The sequence below is a fragment of the Erithacus rubecula genome, assembly GCF_903797595.1.
Source record: "Erithacus rubecula genome assembly, chromosome: 4".
Lineage (NCBI taxonomy): Eukaryota > Metazoa > Chordata > Aves > Passeriformes > Muscicapidae > Erithacus > Erithacus rubecula.
In genome coordinates this window covers 29838342-29862872 of record NC_136686.1, presented here as the reverse complement: position 1 = coordinate 29862872, position 24531 = coordinate 29838342, and the positions used below count along the sequence as shown (strand labels likewise).

Here is a 24531-nt window from a genome sequence, read left to right as displayed (position 1 = left end):
TGAGATCCTAGACACACCTTGTTTTCAAACAGCCCTTGCTGCTGCTAAGTTTAATTACTGCATACAGCCATATAGTAACATCAACAATTCATAGGATTTCTTCCACCTGTAATTTTTCCCCTCACCCCAAAATGACTAACCGAAACCCAGCAGAATTACTTCCCCATCCTAAAAGAAACTCTATAAGAGTAATCATCAATACGTTTCTAGTGAAAGAAGAGCACTGGTTGAGTCAGTATCTCAAACAGATAAATTAAGCTGAAATACTTATGACTATAAAAGAAAAAAATCACTGTGTTGCTCCAGTGAAGATTTACAAATACTCTCTAGTTAGTGATCCTACAGCATGAAAAAAGCTCTTCCATTTAAAACACACTGCTTTTGATTAGTAATTTCTAAATACCTGTATCACAAGAGCTTGGTGTAGACTCTTCATTACACAATCAATTCTGATTGAAGTAGTGATAGTCAATCAAATTCTTTTCCTACAGAGCTAACAGTCACAGTACTGCAGCTTAAAAAGCTATGAGTAAGACAACTTTTAATGACAATCTAAATGATGAAAGTGTTTATTATACTTGAACCTGCCTAAGGAGCCTTTATTTGCAAGACAGATTTCCAGCTCTCAGGAATTAATAAGGCTTATTATCTATTGATTACAATATTTTTATTTACATTAAAATTTTATTTACATTCTTTTCAGGATAAAAAAGAATTGCACATCACTACTGAGATGCAATTCACAGGCTCTCTGATCACTCCTCAATGGGACTGCTATTTAGCCCAACAAGAAGGTACCACTTTCAACAACACTCTCCATTTTACTGCATTGGTTCAATATTGATTCAAAATGAAGACTGTATACCTAATCAGCAGCACCACTGCTTGAAATATTAGGGTTTACCTTGCATTTTTCCAATCCAACCTCTGAATGAGCCTAATGTTTATTACTTAAAGGGGTCCATAAAGAGCAAACCAGCATGACTAGAGATTAAGACTGTAACTGCAAGTGATGCATAAGGTGGAAGAGGACACCAGTTCTATTTAAGAAAGGCACCAAAAAGAAAAACTGTTGGCTGGCAATAAGAGATTATTGTAAGCAGATGAATTACTTCCTCTATACAAAGAAGCCTCAGTTGAATCTGCTGGCCTGTTGTCCCTCTGAGTGGTAATTGGGGAACCCTTTACTCTGTGCTGTGTTTCTGGAACACATCAGTGGAAGGAAATGACAGATACTTTAGCCCTAACATTTAACTTCCCTCTATTGAAGCTTTTCCAAGTGACAAGCCTCCTGATGTACAGCAAATAGCATGTCACTTTTGTGGAAGCTTCTTTATAGAAAAAAAAAGGGAAGGGCTCAGTTCTGTCTGGGACTGTGCAGCTATAGAAGCTGTTGATCCCCTAGTTATTCTGCTCCCCTTAGCCATTACCTGTACTGTCACTTATTAATTTCATGTTAGGGTTCTCCTGCACAGTCTGCCAATCAGTCCTTTTAACACGGGCTACACTAAGCCCGTGTTACTTTCTGTGACATGATCAGCATTTGTATCCAGCTCTCCAACCAGAGAGACAGGAATAACTCCCTCCACACCAATCAGTGAGAGAGAAAGCAAGCTATCTGAAGTATAAAAGGCAGCACAATTACCCGAAATCTGAGTCTGCACCATCTGGAGTCATGTGTTCTGGGTCTGTGCCATTTTCTAATATAGGAGGCGTTTTCCTGTGTTCCATTGTTAAACCGTTGGCTGATTTACTTGAACTCTGTAATGATGGCCAGGCATCTTTGTTATTACTGTTGGGTCTGGAAAAAGGCAAGAGTAAAATAAAATAAAAAAAATAAAAAATAGAAGAGTTCAAGTTATGAAGAAAGTGTTTTAAAATTTGTAAACACTGGGGAAATAAATGCCTGTGCCAGACAATCCATAAGAATAGGGTTATCTGGATATTATTTTTCAGATTTCAAATGGTGATGACTTGAAAAAATAATTAGTGGCATAGGTAGGGTAGAGAGAAAACCAGAGGGAATTCTGTTTTCTTTCCTGAATGGATAGTTGCTTTGCCAATCCTCAAGCCCAAACTTGCCCATTTGAGGGAGAGGAAAAAAAATGTAAATAAAAATGAAAAATGCCATCAACAGTTCAAGTGTCCAGACCTCTGCATACCTCATTTAGAATTACTTGCTTTCAGCCCATAACTATTTTTAAGTTCTGTAAGTCATGAGCTAAGTAATTATTTTTTTAGTATGTTTTATATCCCAGGTTCTATCAAGCCTGGCCACAACAGATGACGTTTTATGTTTTACACCTACACAGGAGTCAACAGTTTTACTAACAGACCAGGACACCAGCCAGACAAACACACTGTTCAAGTTACTGCTCCCTTCATTTCTAGTTTAAAGCCATAATTACTTCCCTTCTATAAAATAGTACTAAATTTCGTTTTAGAGTGAACATTAGAACTGAAAAAAGTTCAAGACTCAAAGCCCAAGTATTTGCTATAATTACTTACATTCTGTACAGATTTAAACAAAACAGAATATAGTCCATAATAACCAAATGGATTCTAATACAGTGTTGTCTGCTAAACCTGCAATCTTATAAAAGATCTGCTTTCAATCAATACCCAAGTTCTCAAGTTCTTCTACATTACCTGTAGCTTTTCATTTGCTTCTATTAGGAGCTGGTTTTAGTGTCCAAGTCCTGCCCTCATAAGGAAGCAACTTTCACAAAAAAAAAATTTTAACATAGATGACCCTTCTGATGCCCCCCTACATTAGTATGTTCCTATTATCTGGTCCAACATTTACTCTACATCTTTAGGTCAATTTAGTAATTTCACATCAGAATCCAGAAATTTCAGTAACTGCTTATAGCAACAGAAACATTTCCTACTTCTATTCAGATAAAATTAGTAATAGCAGATCCCCTCAAATCTCAGTATTTTAAGATTTGCTATTCTGCATCCATCTTTTCTTAACTACATATACAATATGTACATAGACAAGCACCTTGACCTGATTTACAGATCTCATCTTGGCTTTGCACACACTTCTACTGTTAGAGCTAGTGAGTTGATCAGATACAGAACATCAGGGAATGAAAAGAGAGCAGCAGCAGAATTATCTGCCATTAATAGCCTCACTTATATAAAAATGAACTGAAATCTAGATATATCAAAATTGTCAATCCATTTACAGATTTATTTTAAATATCCAAATTTATATTCACTACAGCACAAAGCCATCTCTATATTAAAACTAACTTTAAAATGCCAGTAAAAAGCCACTTTTGCATCTAAGGAGAAAGGGAAAGAGAAAGAAATTGGTTCATATTTTGAGGTAGGGGTTATGGTGCATGTGGGTTTTTTTTTTTTTTTTTGTAGTTAAATTCAGGCTGCATGTCTCTGAAGAGCTGTTCTTTAAAAGATCAGCATGTGCTTGGTTCTTCTTGTAGGATAAGAAAACAATCATTTCAGTTCTTCAGAAAAATGTCATCAAGAAAATAAAAAAGCCTGATTTGTTTTAAATGCGGAAGGTAACTCCAATTTTAAGAGAACACATTCACCAGGACTATCCAAGAGACGAGTGGTCCTAGGACATTTTAACAGCTGACTTCAGCAGGAAAAAAAAGGTCTGCAAGTAGGACCCTTCAAATTAAAAAAACTGTTGAAAAACAATTATCAGAGTTTATCTACTGGGTATTTTTAATTAAGCACCTACTACTTTGAACTCAACTTCTGTTCCATTCCATCATGAAACAAATTCAGCACCCCAGCAACACAAGAACTACTTGAGAGATGTCAGAGGCTGTGACAAACTGCTAGACACATGAATACCATATCAATGAATCCTATATAAACAATCCTACAAGAACCCAATTAGACAGAAACAGTGAAGAACAATGTGCATTCACCAGTGCAAAAGCTACAATTTGTACTGATGAGAGGGTCTTGACAAAACACGTCAAAATCTCAGCTGCAGGAAATTCACTTTTCAACCCTAAAAGCAGTACCTGGGCATTATCAAAGAACAGAGTCCAAGCTGTGATTATGCTGTTAAACTGACAAGAGAAATTACCTCTAGAAATTACCATTTGCTGCCTTTAGAATAACATGCCATTTTTTTCCATAAGTGTTAAATGTTAGCACCATAGACTGGCCAAGCTCCAACTCCTAATTGCTTCTAAAGGCTTAAAAGTTTGCTGCAGTTTCAGATAGTGCATTCTTCCTGTATTGGTATAATTTATTTTGAGGGGATCTAATTAGGTTTCAAATTAAAATTAGTTCAGATTTCAAACATAAAACAATCAATACCCAAATTCAAGAAGTGGTGAATTTGTTTTGCTTGCTGCACTTTACCTTTGAAGTCAATATTGAACCAGTGCCTGAGAAATAAGAAGCTCTGTCCTTAAGAAAAAAGATCCCTCTGGAAGTCCTGACCACTTGCAGACAAAGTGCCTATGAAACTGCCTCCAGAAATAAAAGAAAGTAGCCCCAGTACACTAGCAAGAATATCAGCTCTCAGAATTGCATTCTAATCATTGAAGATCCATTGACAATATTTTAGATACAGTATCCACCTTTTTCCTTAGACACTTGTGCAGCGATGAAGCCACTGGGCAAACCATTGTCCGAAAAATTCTGCAGGTTCATGAACTGCCACACAACACAAGCCCTGAATACAAGGCCAAGGTACATATAAAGTGCAATCTTTTACTCTCCATTCTGCCCACCTGCTTTATCAAACTCCAAAAAGCAGTAGAAGAAATAGTCAATAGTTTTTATTTCTTTATCTTAAATAAGACATTTAAATGAATAATTAAGGACTGGTAACCTTACACTTTCATTTATCTTTGTGTGACTATATACTCATATGGAAAAATCTTTTCACAACTTACTGAACCAACTACTTCAACAGCACATCATTTTAGCAAGCCATAATAAGTGGTATCTGCAATTACAACATGATAAATAATGGACTGCACTATAAATCATGATGTTAAAAAACACATTAAGGTTATAAGGTATCTCAAATATAAAAATACAGACTGCATTTATAATGAACTATACCAAGAAAGTAAACATCTGGCCTTTAACAAATATATTTGGCTTTGCAAATATAAAATAAAATGTCTTCTTTCAGAATATCCTGTTCTGAACTGCTGATCCAAATGCAGAAACGCATCTTTCCTAAGACATACACACTATTTCAGAACAAAGTGGTGCATATGTCCTGGTTCTGGCCAGGATAGGATTAATTTTTTCAGTAGCCAGGAAGGCATGACTAGGACAGGGAGGCATCAATTCTATACCACCTTAAGTAATTTTCTGGGGACTGGGGAAGAGCCCTCTTATGGGTCAGGATAGCCTTGCAGAGGAAGTGGGAGCACTGTGGGGTGAGCAATCACTTGTGAACCATTTGACTCCTGTGCCCTCTGTCCTTTCTATTGTTGCTATTAGTGCTTGCTTTCTTATCTTGCTGCTGTTTCCAGTAAATTGTTCTGATCTTTACCTTCTGTGCCTCTAATTCTCTTCTCCTGCTTGCTATAGGGGAGGGCAAGGGAGAAGAATGTGAAATGGCTTCAGAGGGAGCACTGCATTAGAGAATATCACTCCTACACAATACATCTCCCCACAGAGAAAACTGACTACATTTTATCATATAATAGGTGCTAAAACCAGGAGGCAATTTGTGAGATCAAACAGGAATAAAAATTCTTTGGAATAGCCACAAAGAATAACCAGGCAGTCCAGCATCACTACTTATGCATCATACCTCTGCAGTGCTGTCACTTTGTTCTTGTTCTTGTCAACTGTACCCGTAGTTAATTGGAGAAAGTTGGGGTTTAATTTGTATAGTTCTTGCAGTAGTTTCTGTTCATATTCCTGGTGCTTACCCGCCTAAGGAAAGAGAAACTCTTTCAATGAATGAATACTGGTTTAATATATATTTATAGTTACAATTTCTCATATAATATATACATATTACATATAACATGCCCATATACACATAATGTGTCCCAAAGCTTAGTAATTTAGCCTTTACAACCTATCAGGTCACTCCTGTCAAACAAAGTAGTACTTCTCAGTCTCAGCACAGATATGACCCCAACAGCTGCTGAGAAGCTTCTCTAGAAATCATTTAGATGTACCTACCTATTCACAATTTTTTGAAACTTCTAAGGCAGAAAAGCACCTACAACCTTATTAGATCTTGCTCCTCAGGTCTGATCAAGACCTTCATAAATACACCATAGAAATTACCAACAGTGATATCTCCAAGGCACTCTGCATTTCATACTTGAACCATACTAAGTTTTTCAGAAGATGGGAAAGAGCAAAGAATTTCTTTTAAACAAAAAGATCTTCCAAAATGAAAGTAACTTTATATTGGCTTAACAAAACAGGTGAGGTGTATGACACGGTAAGCCATATATTCTAAGCAATAACTGATAAATCACTTTCTAATAACTGAAAAATTAAAATATTCTTTCAGTGAATTGAATCAATTGAGAAAAACTTTTTGCTTTTGTGGAGATCCAATCTAACTCCAGAGTACTAAAATCTAGCAAGTGAAGGAAAAGAACATTTTTCAGTCTAGCTTGCAGATAACCTTGTGTGGCTTAACATATAAAACAAAACCAGCAAGATCTACACCTACCCCCAGCATAGTAAAGCAACATCTGAAATTCAAGATTAGCACTCATGGTTTTTGTAGGTTGTTACAACACTCCAACCTAAGAATTACTACTTGCAAGTTGAGTATTGTTTTGAGTTGAATCAAGATACAAAATAAAACAGTGAATTTGAAGTTGTTACTAGGTTTTCTCTACTGTTTCCAAATACTAGAAGATGTCCTCTAGCAAAGGAAACAACTGCCAAGATTTATGGTCAGGTCTCCTCAATCTTAAGTCTGAAACACTGAAGTTGTTATTATCTATCACATCTTCAGTACTGATTGAGAAGCTCTCACACTACTTGGACATATAAAACAACTTTTTTTACATTAATTCCTTAATATTTTGTTGGAACAAGAATGGAATTAGTGCAATGTGGACATATTCCTACAAAAATTTTACAGCCTAAAAGAAAAATATAACTTGTGGGGATTTTTATTTTTTTTTTTTTAATTAAGCATGAATAGACAAAATACAAAAAAATAGTACAGTTGATAAACTATATTCCCCTTTTGGGTACCTGTAGAAGGCCAACTGCATATCTCACTGGAATACTTCAAGTCAAACCCTACCAATGCCTCCATTCCTTTGCTATTTAATTCTGCAGTTCTCTGTTACTGTTTTATTCTGAACATGTCCTTATGTAGTCAACGTATACACCTCTCAAGAAGGACTGAAACATCTGGTGTATGCATTATCTTATTCACTTGGTCAGTGTCTACACCCAAGCTGCTACCTATAGTGTGGTTCTACAGTATGGCTCACCTAAATGCTAACCTTGAGAGATTCTGTACCCTGGAAATGCTTCTTTCACCATCCAACTATGACTGTAGCAACTGATACACAGATTTGCACAATGAATCATTTTTAAACATTAAGCAGCTGAGTAAGAAGAAGCCTCTCTGGATCTCTCAATTTGCTTCAGTGACTAAAGACTGAATATCATGGCCAGGTACATCAGAGGTCAGTCCTAAGTTCATTTACTTGCTACATAAATGCAAGAAATAAAGAAGATTAAAATCCTATATAGAAGCTTGCAGTAATTTTGTTTTATTTATAACAGACAACCTAGAGGCCAAACTTGGCATCTCCAATTCACCTAAAATTCCCAATTTCACTTTCCAAGCCTTCCTGGAGTTCTACCAATTCTTTTTAGTTTGCCACAATATTTAGATCTATTAATTATTTAACCTAGAATACAAATTCATCCACTGGCATTTTTTTTAAAAATACAGAGTCAAAGTCTGCAATAATGAACAGTCAATCTCATTAAATGGACCTGGAAATTCACTGACACTAACCCAAATGCAGAAAAGCTGGCACACTGAAAGAACAGCATACTTAGCAGGTGTGTAATTTACAACTACTTCTAAGAAAACAGTATGAAATTAAAAAAAATGTTTAAGCAGTATAACATGGAACAGGGAAGGAAGATTCATATAAGTCACCAAGATAATGTAAAAATCCACTCGAGACTTCTGAAGAAACTCATGGATGAAAATTAAATCTTGGCCAAGGTACATAGCCTATCAATTTTAACTAGCAGGGCCTATCAATTTTAACTAGCAGTTAGGCCAGAGGACTGACAGTTTGCCACTGACTTCTACAAAAAGAGCTGCAGAAAAGATTCTGTGAACTACAGGCTGCTAAGTAAACCTACATACTTCCAAAGATTACAAGGTAATAATAATAACAATAACAATGATTTTTAAAAAACAGAAGTTCATGGATAAACCCAAGCTACTGGGATTGAATATGAGTATCTTCCGTAAAGGGAAACCCTTTTACTTCACTAATATGAATTTTATTACTTCACTAATATCAATTCTTCATAGAGTCAGTAAGCATAAATAAAGAGGCTCCACAAAACTCTGAAAGAAGTCTTTGATAAGGTTTCACACCAGTTATTTATTAACCAGCCATGGAAGAGAGTGTGAATTGAAGATGGTTCAAAGTATAACCCTCGGGTGCAGAAACAAGCATTGAGGACTGATGACTGGCATCAGTTCTATGCAATACCATCAGGATGCATGAGAAAGGACTGAAAAACAAGTTCTTTGCTGACAATATCATGCTTTTTGGGTAATAAACTGCCAGGTTGATAATGAGGAGATCCAAAAGAATCCCAGAGAAACTGGCAAACAAGAAAATGGTGTCAGCAAATAAGCTTCACCAAGGACATGTCAGATGACATAAGAGGGGAAAAGCATCTAGACCACAGTAACCTACTCCTGCTATGTGAACTGGCTGTTACAGCTTGGAATATCAATGCTGAGGTTACTGCCACTGGACCTCTGAAACTGTTAGTTGATTATGAACTAGCTATAAAAGATATGCTGGGCATCACTAAGAAGGCCACTTCAAACAAACTAAAACAAAATGAAGAAAAGCACATATCACACTACATATAATGCACTGAGAACTGATAAATTAAACTTGGCTTCATGCATCTGAGCTCTGCATCTCAAGGAGGATACAGCTAGAAAATATACAGAAGGGCAACAGATATGATCACAGAAATGGAGCAACTGCTTTAAAAGAAGCTTAAAGAAACTATGATTCAAAGAGAAAGTTGGGAGAGACTAAATCAAGTTTTGCCACATCACAAAGGCAAAGAATAAGGTGAATAAGGGGTTTTGCTTTCAGCAAGCACTACACAAAGCTAAGATTAAGGGACACTTGACAAAATTAACTAGTTAGCAGTTTAAAACAGCTAGTGAATTTCTGTGGCTTGCTGCCACAAAAGACCAAAGAGTTGGCAGTATCAATACATTCAAAATTAATTAAATTAATTAATGGCTGACAGGTCTATAAAAAACAAAAAAGACTAGACAGGAGCATACTCTCAAACATGTATGCAACAGAACTAGGTGGTGGGAGAAATACAGGGAAACAAACAGGGAAGGTGGCCTGGTTTACAACTTGTCCTTGAGTTTCTCCTTTTATTGCAATTATCTGCTGAAATTCTCAGAAATAATTTGTGGAAAGAATTTAATAGATATGGACATTCTTCTTTATTCTCTGGCTTACATCAGCCTAACAAAAAAATTCGACTAGAACAACACTTGTGATGGCACTAAGGGTGGGGACTCTCTGCTTCACACAGGGAGACCACATACAAAAGTTACAGCATGGATGCAAGGCACTCAGCAAACACATTACACATATAAACTAAATCATAGACTAAGATATACATGCCACATTTCATGTGTTTCCCAATCACTCCACTTACCTGCATTTCTTCTTTTGTGAAACTGGCTGCTTCATCACCTAGTTCATGTAGATACATGCAGTCTGGTTTTGGACACTGCATATTTTTTAGAAAATAACTGCAATATTTTGTTGTACCTAATGATGCCTGAAGGGAAAAAATAAATAAGTACTGGAGGTTAAGAATGTCTTCAACCATGTAAGATAAAAAAAAAGTTACATTAAAATTGTCTCAAGATATTAAAATTCTATCATAATGCATTTTTTATGCAGATGGAATAATAAGTCCATTTGTAAGAAATCTATATATTCTTGAGGATTAGATAATTAGAATGAATTTTTATTTTCATCCAATCTAAATAAATGCCTAATTGAGAGCCTCAGTAAATATTTGCATAATCATAAGGAGACAAGTAACAGGGCCAGGAAAAGTACAGTAACTAGATTTTCTGTAGCCACCAATCAGCCTGAACACCTGCTTACACAGACACCAAAAGGAAAAAAAACTTGGATTTCCCAGGGAGCTTTTGAGAAGTGTGGCATATGGACTACAGAAGTGTTCTGTAAAATCAAAGAGTGGGCATTCACACTGTACTGTTATGCTATACAATAAAAAAGCCACTGAGAACACAGGGAGGAGATACATATCTTTGTCTCAAACTCTGTTTTGAGAAGTTATCTGCTAACTCACCAAAACTGTGCATGCTGGATGCTCACTGAACTTTTATTTTGAGATTAATACCAGGAAAAGATGTCAGAAGGCAATGCACTGGACATTCTTGTTCAGCAATACAAGCATACCCACACAAACAATGTAAAGATTGTACACCAATGATGTATACTAATCTCTAATATTAGTGTTTTGGAACACACACACAAGAAATATTAGAACTATTACCACCTTAAGTGTTCTGCCGTCTACCACCACATTATTGACACACTGTATGGCTCTGAGGGCATCTTCTGACCGGATGTAGGTTACATATGCACTGGCACTTGGACCCTAGGAAGAAAACATACACTATTTACTTGCTTTTCTATCCCCAGACAGATCTGATTATTAAGTCACCTTTTTAGCCACTCTCTTCATAAACCAGTATATTCAGGGCTTAATGTTTTTAATAAGAAACTGACAAAAAAGGTAGAAGCCATAAAAACTCGTATGTGATGCATAAAGAAAGAAGAAAAGAAGAAATGCATCAGGACGCTGCATGAATGCTCGAAAAATACTTAAAAGGCATTTTATCCCCAAAATGACGATTAATTACTAAATGCCATATTGCTGCTTCTTTCAGGTTCTCATCCTGTCTCCCAATTTTCAATTTTTCTACATTGCATTATGCAACCAACCTTGAGAGTCTGGTTGGAAAATGCTTCAGTAACTTCACAGTAATTTGATTCTTGCAAGGTGCTTTTTTCATTTTACACTCTTATCTATTGCTTAATCAGAAATAGGGAACCCTAAATTCACTCTGCATACATGTATACTCTAAAGATATTTAAAAAGAAAAATGAAGACCTCTGACTTACCTGTGAGCCTGCATATGATGTACTGTTATTTATGACAACTTTATGTATTTTACCAAACTTCCCAAAATATTCTGGTCGTTTCAAAACCTACAAGAAAAGAAAGTTCAAGTGTTATAATTCATACAGAGGTGTACTACTACTTCTGTGAAACTGTGCAGCCAAAACCTTTAACTAATAAAAATCAGGTCACTGCTACAAAGAGAGAACAAAGATTTTTCCCACATAAAAACATGGCTACTTGCAATACAAATATGTTGTTACTGGAGAGCTTTAATGACAAATATCCCACATTTCATGTTTTATTTTAAAAAATTCTTTCAGTACTCTGATTACCCAAATCCCACCCTGGCAAAATATATTCCATTCAGCATAAAAAGTTCCTGTATAATCTGTTTTCTAATTTGATTTAAAAAATAAAAATCATATTCATTCCTGTTTCCAAATAACCTTAAACTTGCAATCAGTGATACCAATTACCAGGAACAAGATGCTGAATCCTGACTGCCATGCCCCACACTCCAAAGAACAAGGGAGTAAACTAATTAGCTCAAGATAATCTCAAGTTTTCCAAAGACTGGACTAAGCAAAGGAAGACAATAAGGACAATTTCCAGGGACAAGAAGAAACATTTCAGAATCAACATGATGTTGAAATAAGTGACTATCACATCTACAAAGGAAAAAAAATACTTTGTCTTGCTCTTCCTGGAATCAGTTAGTACTAACACATCATTTAGGGACCCTGTACAAAGCAAGAACATCACCAGCATATTAAGCAACTCTGCTGAATAAACATTACCTGTGTGCCAATGAAGCTGGCACAATGAAACTGTCCAATTAAATTGGACACATTTATACCAAAAGTCATTTTTCCCCCCCATTTCTGCCATGGAAGAAGGTACAAAAGTACTGACTACCCAGACTGAAGCTAGACAAAGTAAGAGCATTTCTAGTTTTAAATTATAACCTGAGAGGTTATAAAAAAAATTGTTTCCCATGCTCCATCTTCATATTAGCATCGGATAGTGCAGTTAAACTGTACTGGTCCAAGAACTAAATTTGGATCCCCCTTCCCAAGCAAGCACCAACGCCTTCAAGAACTAACAGCATCACACTTGGAACATCCCAAAGAACTACAGGATATGTTGCATAGACAACCAGTCATTCCCTGGTCTCTTCTGACTGCTCTTCACTTGGTCTAGAGACTCATGAAACACCCACCCTCCAGGCATCACTCTAGAAGAGAGAGACAACCCTAAAGAAACTTCCCTTTTACCCCAGCATACTGCAGTTTATATCCTGCATATTATATGCTGTCATACAATATGACAGCATAGCCTTCACAATTCTCCTAGGAGCATGTCAACAGAAGAGGATCCACCTGTACTCCATTATGATCCACAGGCCTCTTTCCAGAAACAGCACACAGCAGCCAAGCTCCCACTCCAAATAATCTCAATTTATGAAGGAGTTTTTTGCCTACTTAAGTATAAAACTTGAATACATCGTATATTTTTTAGCTCATCTCTCTCAGGCTAGGTTTCTGGAAGATCAAGTCACCTTGTGATATATGCAAATTCATTAAGTATACATTATTTTCTGGTATGTCATTGAGAATATTGCTACCTAATACAGCATATCCCCACCCCTCAAATAAACCCATTCCTAGTCACTTGAAGTACTCAGTGTAAAACTGAGGTGTTAAAAAAAAAAAAAAAAAAAAAAAAGAAAATCAACTGTATTTACAACTATTTTTCTTAATTACAAATCCTCCATCTGGTGAAAGAAATTAAATTTCAATAATAAATTCATAGTGCATTTTTCAATGATAAATAGCCCCAAGCCAGTGCTGGCAGTTGTTTGCCAATACTTGCTGCTATATTTTATTACATATTGAAGTATGCTTCACCAGATCAGTTTTAACTTGACGGGTTTTTTTTTCCTCTTCCCTCTTTATCCTTCCTTTTTTACATTTTCCAGCTTTTCACATTTGCTCTTTACCAGTCTACCAAAATACAGATGATATCTGAGACCTCAGAAACAGCCACTTCTGTTTGAGCCTTCTTCAGATAATTTAGTCTGATAAGGTGAATTTAATCTTAAAATTCAACTTTATCACTGTAATTTTGAAGATCTATCTTATTCTGCAATACATTTCCTCCATATTCTAATTCAAAATAGTCCTATGCATTAGCACTTACTCCATTGGCCACCTGTAGCTATCACTGATGATGGAAGTAAATAAAGCATTTTAAATATAATCAGTTTCCTCAAATGAAACCCTTATTTTTGATGATGCAGAGTAGTAAGCCAACTTTTCCAGGGATCTTCCTCTTATAAACTCTTTCCCCATAACTTCTTAAGGACATAATCCTTATGGCTCCTCCTAGTATATATTTCCAAGTGTTGGCTTTTTTCTTCTGTCCCTACAGGTCTGTGTGATACTGTATATCAGTTCTTTGTAGTCCAATCAAGCTCCCATCTCAGAACTGGTGATTCATGACAGCTGTACAGCACCAGCAGATCCAGCCTAGGAAAATGAGTACCTGACAAGTCCTTATCCTTATTTTTAGCTTAAAACCAAACTCCCATTATTAAACAAAGAACAACTTTCTCCCTTCCCAAAAAAATAAAAAAACCCCAAAAAACAGACCACCTGTACTCCCTAAAATAGAGACAAACACTTATTGAGGTTATTATGGAGAAGGAAGCTAATGTCCCTTAAGAAGAGGGGGCCTCATGGCAGCAACCTTTTCAGCAGAGATTCATTTTGTACCCTCCAGAGAGATAGAAGGGTATTCCAATGTTTCATGGCAGCAACTCAAGAGCAAGGTCTGCAGGTGTGAACTGCTCACCTCTGGATCTGCTAGGCGCTGAGATAGCCCTACCACGAAGACAAGGTTCTTCTGTACAACCCGTACACTGGCCAAGTGTTTGCGATTCTCTGATATCTTCTGTTTCCTCTCATTTTGTTTCTGTTTCTTTTCATTTTTTATCCTCTGCAGCTCTTCCTGGGAGAGTGGTTTGTACACTGCTGGATCTTCTGGATATGGCTAAACATAACAAACAGCATTAAAACCAACTATATAAGAAACAGCACCTTTGAAAACCATTAATCACCACGTTTTAATGAAAACATTTCTTTATTCTACTGATCTGATTCTTATGGCCCACATTAGAGAGGCATATTCAGTCCTCTGGGAAAGGTAAACATCTTGCATATTTTCATGGAATTCTTCTATTTATAGACATAATATTGATTTGGGCAACAACCACACAACCACATTCTAACCCAGCTGCCTAGTCAATTTAGTAACACTATAAGTAGCTGCAATATGACAGCCAACGCATCCTGTTATAATTTCACTAACAGGAGCTAAATGTAAGCAGAATGAAGGAATGCACTTGATATTTATTGTCTTATCATTTATCTGTATTACTGATACAGATCTGGGTACGTAAATTTACTGAAGACTGAGATTAGAAATCAAAATACAAATGTAGTTGCAGTGATCCACTAAGTTCAAGACAGTAACACCATTATACAACTCAAACTTTAATGGATAATTTCTGGTGAAGAGACTGATTTCAACACAATTAATGCACACTGACTTAACAGTATTCTCACCATGTTTATGTACCAGTTTGAAATTTGGTCTCTCCCTCCCTACAGATAACTCCTCCAACACAGATATAACACTGTATATTTTAATCTCAAAAGAATACAGGAGAAGTACAAGTATCCTCAGAGTTACTTAGAAAGACTGCTCTATTCATGCTACAAAGGCACAACTTAGCTGGGTCTTGCAGACTACAGTGCACTGTCCGCTGTCCCAGATTACTACTCAAAGCAGTCCCACATTGCTTACCTGTCCCAGTTCTTTCAGACTGAAAAGTCATCTTTCACACTGTACACAGAAAGCAATGCTAAGCACAAAAACAAGCACATAAAATATACCTCAAGCAAGAAGAAGAGTTCCTAAACATCAAGAAGTAAAAAAGGAGAAGTGTATAGGAGATGTGAATTAAGACAAAGACTTAAGACAAAAGCAAAGCTCAAGCTCACCAGTATGTTGAACTAAGGTCTTGTACTAGCATAGCCAAAGGTTTCAGCGTGCAGGCCCAACACAAATGAATTGAACTTTTTCCTAACTTTCTATGCTAATGATGAAAGTACAAAACTAGCAGTCATACTACATAACCTGAAAAAAAACTACAGCAGCTGAAAATGTTTAGGTTAAAAGTGTATCTATCTTTCTTCATAGTTGCATGATGTTACTCAAAGAGCCACCAATGCTCAGACCTGATAGTCTTCTGAGTACATCCCCAAACAAATCAAGATCCATTTTTCAGTTTGAAACCCAGCATTGTGATGCTATACGTGAGATATCTTCTGAAAATATGCTACAGCTGACTGGAGCAGATGGCATCTCACAGTCAAACATCAAGTCCTCTGGAACATGTTTCAGTATCACAAAGAAATTTAAATGTCTAAGATACTTTAGCAGTAGCCAAAGTTGTCCTTAACATGAAAACACAATAAGGACTCAAGATTACCCTTGAAGAACAATCAAAATCATAACATTTCTCAAAAAATATATGTTACTCAGATTTAACACTGAATATGTTATATAAATTTCAGAATGTAGCTGATGAACACCAATGACCAACTAGTAAGGTCATTTGATAACTAATCATTATCTTGTGTTTTAACATATCTTCATATGAGGACTTCTGAGATGCAGAATAACTTTACACTTAATGAGCTTCTCAAAAATCTGTATTAGTCAATCATGTAACCTGAAGAAAAAAAATGTTGGGTTTTCACAGGAAAGAAAGACTACTCAGGGCAAAGAGCAAGTTAACTCAGTTATTAGTAAGTTCAGGTAAGAATGGGAAGAAAACATATAACAAATATAGTTCCAAAAATATGGCCTGCCCTACATCAAGTGATGTCCTATCATATCCACAATCCATTCTTTCAAAGATTTACTCCTATTCCACATCCCATACTATGCAAGGCAAAACTAGCAAGAGTGCTGCACTCTGATACTGTGCAAGAAATGCATTAATGGTTTTCAGAAGGTTCAATAAGGCTCCTGAAGGCAATTACAGCAAACAGTGCCAAAATTTATCAGCTTAGCCACAGTATAGCCATATTTAAGTATTAGTATTAGTTTATCAGTATAGTCACATTCAGAGAACAATCTCAAGTGAGTAGCAAGTCAGACAGGCTATTTCTTCTCTGCACTGCTATTTGTTGCTGGAGGTCCTGAACATGAATCAGGAAACATCCTGGGTAGTTCAAGCATAACCCTGAACACAACATTTATGTCCAAATAGTAGTTTGTATTTCTACAAGAAAGCATAAAAACTCCTAGCACAAGCACAACTAGGCAGCAGCTTCAGAATGAGGGGAAGATAAAAGTCTCTATCTCAGCTGAAAGCTTGAGGCTAGCCAAATAGGAATTTCAATCATTAAGCAGCAGCAGTAATTGGTTTGCCACTATGGATAACCACACTTGTTTGAGCAATAGAACCTTCCAAAGTTCTCACTAGATACTGTAGAGCTGTATTAAATACATGTTTTGTACGCATATCACTCATATGACATGCTTATAATGCTCCCAAGGAATAGAACTGTTTTGATAGGCTGACTTGTAAATGAATCTACACACATCTCTTGAATCCCAAGAATAACTCAAACACAACTGAGGGGTAGATGATTTTCCTCTCTATGTATCATGTGGTATCATAATAAATTAGGAGATACTGCACATTTAGAGAGGGTGGAAGGCAAATAACCACAACATCACAATTTCAGAAACTAATTCTTAAAAAATAGTATTAGAAATCATTTCTGTTTCAAATAAAGGACAAAACCAGCCTTAAGATAATAAATTATTTCATCTTCAGAGTCATTGCTTCCCACAGTGCTGAAGTTCATAAACTTGGATGATGGTTCAGCTACAAACAGGTGTGAGCACTGAAGACTGCTGGAACAAGTCTCTGAAAGAAATCCACCAAGCAAGGTGGATTGACAGCTGGTGTACCTCACAGCACCATTTTATGTTGTTTATGCTGTCTAACCCTACAAATCAGAAGCAAAGAGAGGACTCTACATAACAGAAGCTCTCAGGTCTTGTGAGAGCTAAAGTGGAAATGCTATTGACATGCCTACATCTTGTTTTTTAAAGAATATACTTGCTTAACACACTGTCTCTAATACTTTAGCTGATAAGGATTTGAGATCCAAAGTAACTACCTCAAGTGTTATCAGCATTGATGTATTTTCTGATGCAAAATATTAGGAGATATTAACATCACTGATTCACTGACTAAGTTTAGCTTACACCTTTTGCTTAAGTTATAACAATGCCTTTTACAAAAAAACCAAAAAACCAAAAAACCCCACTGAGGTGCCCCAAACCAAGTGCAAGGTACACCCTACAAGAACTTCAGCAAAAGCGTGAATCTCTCTTCTAAAGTCTTTGTTTCTCTAATCAGAGATAGCCCTTGATGAATTCTCAGTCTTCATGACTAATTTTGTCTTGCTATTTAAGGTTTGTTTTCTTTCAGACTCTTCCCCGTTTCCCAATTGTTGAAAGCTGAGCTGTGATTTATCAAGCACTTGGCTTTTGTCATTCCCAGATGGGTCACATTCCTTCCACACAATGGATGCACCAACATTTCCCACTTGTTGTCTTGCTGTCAAGTGGGTCCTAAAACAAGAAATACAAAGGAAGTCAATAAGGTTTATGCACAGTATAAACCATTATACTTATATTTTAAAAAAAGCAATTTCCTATTTATTCCAAAATATCAGTTGTTGCACCAAACTACTCAGTTGTGAGATTAAAAGCATACAAGGAAACACTGATAATATTTTGAGTCTGTGCATTAAGACTAAGTGTTCCTTCTACACAGAAATTGTAAGGGACACATGGACCAAAACATGCTTAAAGCATGTTAATTTCTAGATCATACATCTAGCAGTACAATATTTCCCTCCATCTCTAACACAAACTAGAAGAAATAAAGGTCGCTCAGTCAAGAAACTGGCAAAAAAGTCAATGCCACACCACAGGAACAACGGTGTATCAAGTTACATTATTTGGTAAAAGAACAAAGTAATTAACATACATTAACAAGTTAGGCTTTTTTGCTACTGGATTTAAAAAGTGCAGGAATTGACAGTAAGGGCTGAGAGTGGCATGTTCTAATTAGGCAACTTAGATGGTATATATTATTCCCATGACAATCAGGTCCTAGATTGCTGAATTTTACAGAAAGGAAAATAGAAATATCACTGCAAAGACAAAATTCACTGGCTTTACTATCAGAACCAGCAAATCTGCCTACTTGCAAACCAGCTTTTGGCTACAGAAATCTCTTTTTAAAGACAGCATATTTTCATTCTAATTTGACTAGTTAGCAGCTATTTCACTCACAGTTACGAAATCAATTAACTAGGAAAAACAGGAAGCCTTGCTTAGTATCTTACAACTGGCTACACCTACAATTCCCAAAGGCATCAGGAACCCAAAGCAAGATAGTTCCATTTCTTTTTAAGTAGGTATTTTTGCAGTGAATTAAACAGAAACAATTTCTCTAAAAACAAACTAGTTTCCAAGTCTATTTCAGAAGATAGGAAAAGTTTAGAAAGTTTTTAATATGTTAAAACTAAAACCAACCAGCATTTAATTCATGCTAGCACCTTACTGAAGCAAATGTTTGTGTACTACTATTATTCACAGGAGGAAACTTAAGGCAGATTAATCAATGGACTGCAACCACACGAACATAATCTACATGTGCAGATGTTAAGCTATGTAACAATTCCAACATGTAGAAGTAATCTCTCCCAGGTAAAAGAAACCACAAACTAACATCTTTTCAGTTAGAAGTGAATGAAAGTTTAGGAAGATAATGGTATATATGCAATGCACAATTAAGATCTAATGGCATAGGTGCCAGTATAGCATTTAGCCAAGCTATTTTATTACAGACTTCCCTAAAATCTCCCCTAAACACTTCAACCAAAAGCCCTGGAGAGAGAACTTAATCACTGCTCCTCTCCATGGACTAGTGCTCAAATTACTGGGTAAATCACACTGCAATCAATAACATTGTCACAAAGAGCAGATTTGTTTTAATACATGTTTATCCACAGTCCATTCCACAGTAAGTTTCCTCATCACAAAAATATGGCATACCTGTTGGCACCATTGTACCTACTACTAACTTTCCTGCTAAAATATTGCTGCTTTGCCATGTTCTGTGCTTCAGCAGTTTAAATGGCCACAATCAATGGATGCCATAGTAGTTATGAATAGAAAAATGCTCAGATCTTTCCCCAGAAGCCCTACTATGCACAGACAGGGACTACTTAGACACACAGAACAAAATACACATACCCAGTTTCTTCTGTCCAGCACACTTCCAAAGACACTGTCTTCACTTATTCAAATGATGCAACTCTGCAGTTCAAGATGACTTATTCCCAAGATCCTGGTGTGGTCTCTGCATCACAATGTCTTTGTCTATCCCACAGAAGAACCTCAGCCAGCCTTCTGCATGCCAGCCTCTTACAATCCAGTGGCACAGTTCCAAATCTGCTCAAGAGTATCTTGCAGTCCATGGATGAAGAAAGTATCAACATAATCCTTGTCTGTTATGAAAGATGACTCCTTTCTCTCCAGGAATGGTTGCAATCATAGTACTTATTCGAGGTCTCCTCATTAAACCATTTTTCTGAGCAAACTGTATCCAATTAGGCAAAATATTTGCACATCCAACCATAGGGCAGAGTATTCCATATTTAAAAGTTCAGCATATCACAAAAAATTCAGATATCCAAAGACAGTGAACAGCACACTGCTTCTGTATTTCTTCAAATACATTTCACAAACTTCCAATAATAAACAGGTAAAAAACAGTGTAACAAATCCAGGAAAAGCAATTTAGACAAGGAAATCCCAGAAACCTCATGATGGATCAGAAAAGCAAAAATTTTCTTATACTATGTGTCATCTACAGTAGGTATCCCAAGTGGAGAATGATTTGGCTGATGACATGTGGATCTTCCTTGTAGAACAGAGAGCTCAAGTATTGCAGCAAATTTGCAGGATTTTAAAACAAATTTAAACATGTTGCTGTGGGAGAACCTTCAGGCTTACAGAGGCATCCAAACACAGGTGAACAGTAACAGCTCTAGTGTAGCCAAAGCCCAAAAGAGCAAGAAAATATGACTGGAAGTGCTTATAAAATACTGTGGCAGTGAATAAAGATAGTGAGACCAAGTAAGATTACTTGGGGTCTGAAAAGGAAGCTGTAACATGAGACAGGAAGACAAGAGAGGCATAAACTAGGGACAGGATCATGATTAAATAGTAGAAGACACAAGTAGCTGCAACTACAAGAAGAGAAAGGCGTGGCAAAAAAGTTACAATCAAGAGAAGTCATTAAAGACAAGAAGACACTGAAAAAGAATTTTATTAAACACTGAAGATAAGAAAACAATGAGTTTAAGCAAAACACTAGAAGGAGAAATAAAATAATTCAAAGGAAATAACAGGCAACTTAATGAAGCTGAGATTTACAGTTGTGGCCAACCAAATCAGCCAGGCATCAAGATACATGGAGATACCAACTACTACCTTCAGGCATTTGGCAACAAGATCAGAATACTAGACAAAGAGACAATTTAGATTTAGAAATGCTTCAAAATTTAGCACCACTGGATATCTTTCCAAAGGTTTTATACATTTAGTATCCACTAAAATATGGATTAAAAGCTCCAGTGCCACAAACAAAACAAGGAGGTGCTTTACAAACTTCTCTCAGTCAACTCTGTCAGTTTAGCTGAACCTTAGCTCTCAGTAAACCCCTGATGGAATCCTCACTGCTCTTCCTGAAAAGACTGTTAATGCATAAGCACCCCAAACTCAAAGGATTTTTATTTTTGGCAGCTGTCTCAGCATATGTCTTAGCTCTGATCCACAGTTTCCCCTATTAATCCGGTTCTGAACTTAACAAGCCAAGATCAGCTGCTTCATAACAGCTTCAATATACATGCAGAAAGAATCTCCAAGATCCAACACCTCACCCTTGATCTAGGCCATGACTAGATGATTGTTTCCCTCAAGGAAAAGGATGTCTTTGGTACCACACAATTCAAGAGCCTTGCGAAATATGCAAGACAGGCTGCTGTTCCAGGGATTTACCTTTCTGCAAGCAGGACAAAGTCCATTCTCATCAGTGCGAATACGATGCCAACAGAAACGACAGATTTGGTAGCCACAGGTGCAAGGGAAGAAATTGATGTCATCAATTTCCAGAGGCTCCATGCAAAGAGGGCATTCCACAGGGTCTTCCTTAGCGTCAGGGCTGCGAGACATCTTTATATGTTCGCAGAGCAGCAAAAGTTTATAATAACTTAATAGACCAAGAAGGTCAGCACTTGAAGGTCTGCAAGAGGGAAAAAAAAAAGAGAAAATATTATTAAAACTGTTGACAACCTTTATTTTGTACCTTTCACATTTCAATTTTTCATCATTTTTCTTCTCCCTACACAGGTTACCTACTAAAATGCAAGTTTCTGCCAAATCAACTTCACTGTTTTTTCCTACTTATGAGCCTCACAAATAAAACAAAGGATGGTACTGGTGATGCACCACCCTCCCCACCTGGACAGACAAGGACTTAGGCAGTTCACTAGCCTGTTTGGGTTTCAAATGTAGATTGCAGAGAAATCAGTGTACACCATACATTGTTGCATGCTATACTGTACTCTATGTATGTTAACCTCCTTTAACTATTGCTTTCTTGAAGTCCTTTACAAATCCAAAGTCAAATCCTTGAACACAGGACTTAATGTTTAGGATCAATTTATTCCTTTCTTCAGAGACTTGGAACAATGAGATTTGCAGTAATATTTAGGTCATCCATTCAGACTTTTGAGTATGTTACAGAATTAACAAACAAAAACAATGAAAGCTTCTTACTCAGGAAAATTTGTTTCTTTTTTGTCTATCTCACTATTTTCAACCAGAGACTGATCTGAGATCAGCCTTAGGACTAGACTTCAGTAGCCATGATTTTTCAGGTATACATCTTTTTATACATGTCAGAATTTCATCCAAGTCAGTTATGCTTTTCATCAGCATTCAATTCACACCAAAGCCAAAATACAGGTAACATAGTAGAAAAAACTCAAGTTGTAATTTGGAATGCAGCCCCAACAAGGTATTTCTGAACCAGAATTCTGAAGGAGGCCAATATTCAAGTAACCATTTTCTTAATTAATTTCCTAAACTCATTTATTTGAGTATGCTTCTATTCTCAGTTTAAGGATGCAGCACATGAAATTTCCTTTCAGACTCAAAACAAGACACTTGGGGTCACCATTGAGAATTAGAAAAAAAAGCCACCCAAATTTCCTCATTTCTTTTAAGTACTACTCTGGATATGTGAAATTCTATCTAATCTCAACAAGCTGTCTCCATTTGCTGCATGAGACATGCATGTAGATGGGGCAGAAATCAAGGCAACAGTAAAACTTTTAGATGGACCTTTGGAAGAAAAATAAAAGGAAAAAATTAACAAAAAGTAAAAACCCATTGAAAAATACTGAAAAAATATGACCAGAATTCATAGTTAGATGGTCATACTAGCTCAAATGAACTACACCACTTCTTGAGAAACAAGTAAACTCTAAATTTCTTTTAAAAAACAAAATTCTTTTTCCAATCATGCTTTTCTCAAAACATCAGCAATTGAATTATAATCTGGAGACCCCCCCTATTTTCCCAAAACATTTTCTGTTTCATTGCTAACCAAAAGCTACTAGACTGTGTACTATCCAATATTTCTCCAGGCTTTTAGGAGCAAATCCAGAAATCAATTTTCACACCCATTTATTTGAAGAAGAGTGATATTTAATTCTGTCCCCGGAAATAAAATGACAATGTTGTAAGATGAAACCCTTCTCACAGACTTCAGTACAGTGTGATGTTAACCTTACAAAGCATTGATTTGATACTTTTACCACTCCAGAAAAACCAAACAATTTTCATCTTCCTCACCCCCTACCATATTTCCTTGCATGAATTCTATCTTAAAAAGATCAAGACATCCCACTCAAGTTGGGACCCCCCCCCATCATGTAGGATTAGATCCATTTAGCATCAGTCTGCAATACTCATCCCTGTCTGCACACCACCTCAGGAAACAGAAATTCCTATACAAGCAGCCAGGAAAGAACCCTGAGAAGGAAAAACACACATGCACACAACCAAATCACCATCCAAACACACAGCACAGAGCATATAGCTTTGTATGGGAATGGCTCTATTGTCACCAGGTTAACATGCTGATACCAGAAGCTCAGACTACCTGCAATTCCAACTAGTTTGATAGGGAGTATATCCTCTAAGCACAAAGTGTATTTCTGGTAAACATATGCCACTGCCCTTGAGAGAAAAAGTTCCAATGGATGACCACAAGATAAGGATAACAACTTTTAGTTGTTTTAAGTATAACTTCTCTATATAGCATGAAGTAGCAACAACACTGTCCTCTTTCTGATCGTCACAATGACTAAAATCAAGAAGTTAAACTTCTATGATAATACAGCAGCTTTCATTTCATTATCTATGCTTTCATTCTCGCTCTATTCACAATCATTTTTACAGTCTCAAAACCAAGTTCTGGAAGTTTACCAGTGTTTTCTACAAAGAACACCAGCAGAATCTGACCTGAAGGGAAAAAAGGATTAGTTTGTTTGGGAGCTTTGTTTTTAAAACACATCCCCACTGGCTGAAAGGTGGGAGGGACTGTTACAAGGCCCCAAAACATCATTTAAGTGGTTATTATGCAGATTATGCACATTTTTACAGTAGCCTCTAAGCACTCCGTGTAAACTTTTCACACTTGCATAGCAGCAAAACTACAACAATATGAAAGTGACTTTAAACCAAAGCATGGGATAAACTCAACAGATTTTGTTTGGTTTGGCATTTGATTTAACTTTGTCACAGATCTCCCAACAACAGGTCAGTATGCACTCACCATATTTCCTTCTGCTGCATACTCATTCCACCACATGCTCAGCAGCT

General features: G+C 36.6%; 1 protein-coding gene across 4 annotated transcripts in view; it reads right to left on the bottom strand.

The window, feature by feature from the left end:
* CNOT4 (CCR4-NOT transcription complex subunit 4) overlaps positions 1–24531 on the bottom strand; it is a 75940-nt gene that overhangs the window by 20614 nt on the left and 30795 nt on the right. For 2 of the 4 annotated variants that reach the window (XM_079304528.1, XM_079304530.1), the window contains exons 2-8: positions 21640–21883; positions 14269–14466; positions 11415–11501; positions 10786–10887; positions 9907–10032; positions 5774–5898; positions 1646–1801 (exon numbers count right to left, since the gene is read on the bottom strand). In XM_079304528.1, coding sequence (XP_079160654.1) covers positions 1646–1801; positions 5774–5898; positions 9907–10032; positions 10786–10887; positions 11415–11501; positions 14269–14466; positions 21640–21813 — 968 coding nt within the window. In that variant the 5' untranslated portion in view covers positions 21814–21883. The remainder of the gene's footprint in view (positions 1–1645; positions 1802–5773; positions 5899–9906; positions 10033–10785; positions 10888–11414; positions 11502–14268; positions 14467–21639; positions 21884–24531) is intronic. The other 2 variants (XM_079304529.1, XM_079304531.1) reach the window with 1 other exon arrangement.